The sequence below is a fragment of the Phalaenopsis equestris genome, unplaced genomic scaffold (assembly GCF_001263595.1).
Source record: "Phalaenopsis equestris unplaced genomic scaffold, ASM126359v1 Scaffold000002, whole genome shotgun sequence".
Classification (NCBI taxonomy): domain Eukaryota; kingdom Viridiplantae; phylum Streptophyta; class Magnoliopsida; order Asparagales; family Orchidaceae; genus Phalaenopsis; species Phalaenopsis equestris.
This window is the reverse complement of record NW_018164444.1, coordinates 64919224-64922481: the sequence shown is the minus strand read 5'-3', so window position 1 is coordinate 64922481 and position 3258 is coordinate 64919224. Positions and strand designations below refer to the sequence as shown.

At 39.1% G+C, this 3258-nt stretch overlaps 1 protein-coding gene across 1 annotated transcript in view; it reads left to right on the top strand.

Moving 5' to 3' along the window:
- The first annotated feature begins 935 nt into the window (after positions 1-935).
- The window catches only part of LOC110033691 (cytochrome P450 86B1-like), a 3798-nt gene continuing 1475 nt past the window's right edge, over positions 936-3258 (top strand). The window contains 3 exon segments of the mRNA XM_020737747.1: positions 936-1349; positions 1352-1454; positions 2399-3114. Of these exon segments, the coding sequence (XP_020593406.1) occupies positions 942-1349; positions 1352-1454; positions 2399-3114 (1227 nt within the window). The 5' untranslated portion in view covers positions 936-941.

Below are 3258 nucleotides of genomic sequence, written 5' to 3'. Positions count from 1 at the left end.
TATATATATACCAGTCGATTTTTATATATTCATGTGGATTGTTTTATGCGAAAAAACAAATCACAAAATATTTTTTTTAAAGATATCTTTTGATAAAATTTACAATCATATATATCTGTCTGCGGGTAGTGTGGTTTGTTGGTAGAGCAGTTTCTCTAAAGTTCGTAAGTTTCTTCAAGCCACGAGTTTGAATCATTTTATGTGTAGGGTGTGATACTCGAATATTTAACATACTTAAGAATGGTGTGTTGGTAGGGAATTGGTAGAATCTCTTCACTCAGACTAAGAGACTCAGGCTTAAAACATACTTTAATCACAAAATTTATGACATACTTGCTACAAAGGCTCCCCTCCAAAAAATAAAATTATTGAAAACAAAAGTTACAATTATACCTCGAGCATTTACATGCATACCTCATTACCACCCAATTCCTATATATTTATGTAGCAATTAAATTTTACTATTTTTATTTATGCAACAAAAATTTTCCTTATCACGTAAAAGAGATAACCATTCTTCCTTTAAGAAGATAAAATACACATTTTTAAGCATAAAAATAAAAGAGATAACCATTCTTCGTTTAAGAAGATAAAATACACATTTTTAAGCATAAAAAATGTGACATGCACACTTTCCCAAAGTTAAATACCTTCCATAAAAATTCATTGCACCTTTCACCCTTTCCATCAAATACCTCCCAAAAAAATTAAATCTTTTTCCCATAATAATGACGTCAGCATAAAAATCACTTTTAAAAAAACCGTTGGCCACAGTCAAATCAGACACATCTAACCGCGACCACAATTCAAATCTACACTTAACGGCAAAACCCCGACCCGGCCTACCCCACCCCCCACGCCCCATTTCCGCTCACCAAACCAAACTCCACCTTATAAAAAAAACCCTAACTTTCCCACAAACCAAAACCTTCCATCTCCCCATGGCTTCCCTCAACCAACGGCTCATCTTCCCCGAAACAATCCACGCCGTCGAACTCATCCTCGCCGTCTCCATCTTCATCACCATCCATTCCCTCCGTCAACGCCGCCGTCAGGGCCTCCCCTCCTTCCCCCTTCTCGGCATGCTCCCCTCCCTCCTCCTCGCTCTCCGCCGCAACGTCTACGAATGGATCACCACCATCGTCATCGAGCGCGGCGGCACCTTCGTCTTCCGCGGTCCCCCCTTCACCAACCTCCAATGCGTCGTCACGGCCGATCCCCGAAACCTCGAGCATCTCCTCAAGGAGAAGTTCAGCAGCTTTCCCAAAGGTCCCTACTTTCGGGCCGTCGTGGGAGATCTGTTGGGCGACGGAATTTTTGCGGCGGGCGACGAGGCGTGGCGGGGGGGGGGGGGAAGCGGAAGACGGCGAGTCTGGAGTTTCATTCGGCTGAGTTCCGCGCTCTGACGGCAAGGTCGCTTGTGGAGCTCGTACATGACCGGCTGGTTCCGGGGGGTGTGAGCGCCCCCCAAGGGGGATCTTCAGGTGAGTATGATTAGTTGATCAGCTTATGTAATAAGACATGGTGTACTTTAATTCTTATAATCTTATCTGAAAGGTATGGTTTTGATTTACTTAACTAGAAAAGTGGATTAGTGATGTTAACCGGTGATTTAGTTATTTTTTATATTATAAATTGGGTGACACCTTAATTCTTAGAAATTTGAGATTTATAAATTAACCCCTCTCATTCATCCATTTTGCAAATTCCCAAACCCATATTTTTCATTTTTATCGAGTTCTCAATATCGATCGAAGCACAAATAAATATATTGATTTGATTGTTCAAAAAAAAATAATTAAATAATTAATTTATAAATATCAGTGTTTTAGATGATTAGCAAGTAATTACCTAAAAAGAATGATACATGTACTATTTATAATCATAATATAAAGAAAGTGTATATATAGGACTAGGCAACATATATTTTATAATGAAAGTTGATTAAGCGTATCTAAAATTCAATAAGTGCATAAATTATATAAATCACTAGAAGGCTTAATTATATAATGATTATAATTTAATTATCATAAAATTTAAGTAATTCATTAAAACATATCATTTGATAAATGCAAATTGAATTGAAATATTATATTTTTTTTATATCAAGCTTAATTTGAAGCTCTTAGCCTCTTTTCAAATAAGAAAACCTTACAACTAATTCATAAATTAATCTCATATGAAAGCAAAATCAAAGAATTTCTTAGGATGAAATATTGCAAGCTGATAGGTAGGTGCGAATAGATATGAATTTGGTGGTATTATGATAGTATTCATCATAATAATATCATAATATCACCGCAATACCATCAATCCTCTTCTGCTAATGCCACACATAATATTCACTCTTCTTTAGCCCCACCTACCTATTTTTGTTGTTTGTATTTTTTATATTTAGCTAAAATACAATTCAATAATAATAATATCTCGTTTAAAAAAATAATTTATCATCATCTTCATCTCCAGGACATATTGCTTCGCCTAACCTTCGACAACGTTTGCATGATCGCCTTCGGTATCGATCCTGGTTGCCTTCGACCAGGTCTCCCCGAAATCCCCTTTGCCGCCGCCTTTGAGGACGCCACCGAAGCCACCTTACTACGCTTCGTCACCCCCACCACCATATGGAAGGCGATGAAGTTCCTTGACATCGGAAACGAGCGTAAGCTCCGGCGGTCCATAGAGATAGTCGACGAGTTCGCCTACAAGGTGATAAAAGACAGGAAGGAGGAGCTCAAAGCTCCGACGGCGACGATCAACTCCGACTTGCTGACCGTGTTCACGAAGGCAAAGGATGAGGAAGGAGGGGTGAAGTACACTGATGAGTTCTTGAGGGATGTTTGCGTGAACTTTATATTGGCGGGGAGGGATACTTCTTCGGTAGCGCTGGCTTGGTTCTTTTGGTTGTTGGAGAGGTATCGGGATGTGGAGGAGAAGATATTGGAGGAGTTAAGGGGGATATTGAAGGAGAGAGAGGGGGAGGAATGTGGCGGCGGCGGCCTCGGCGGTGAGGTGATTTTTCAGCCGGAGGATGTGAAGAAGATGGAGTATTTGCATGCCGCAATTTCGGAAGCTCTTAGGCTGTATCCCTCAGTGCCCGTTGACCACAAGGAGGTAATAATATTTAAGGGTATTTATATACATTTATGTATTTACATGTCTTATACTTATATTTTCATGTTTGAGATTTGTAGATGCATAAGAATTGTGTGTGCTAGCATTTAAATTTCCTACTAATAATCATTCTTAATATATATA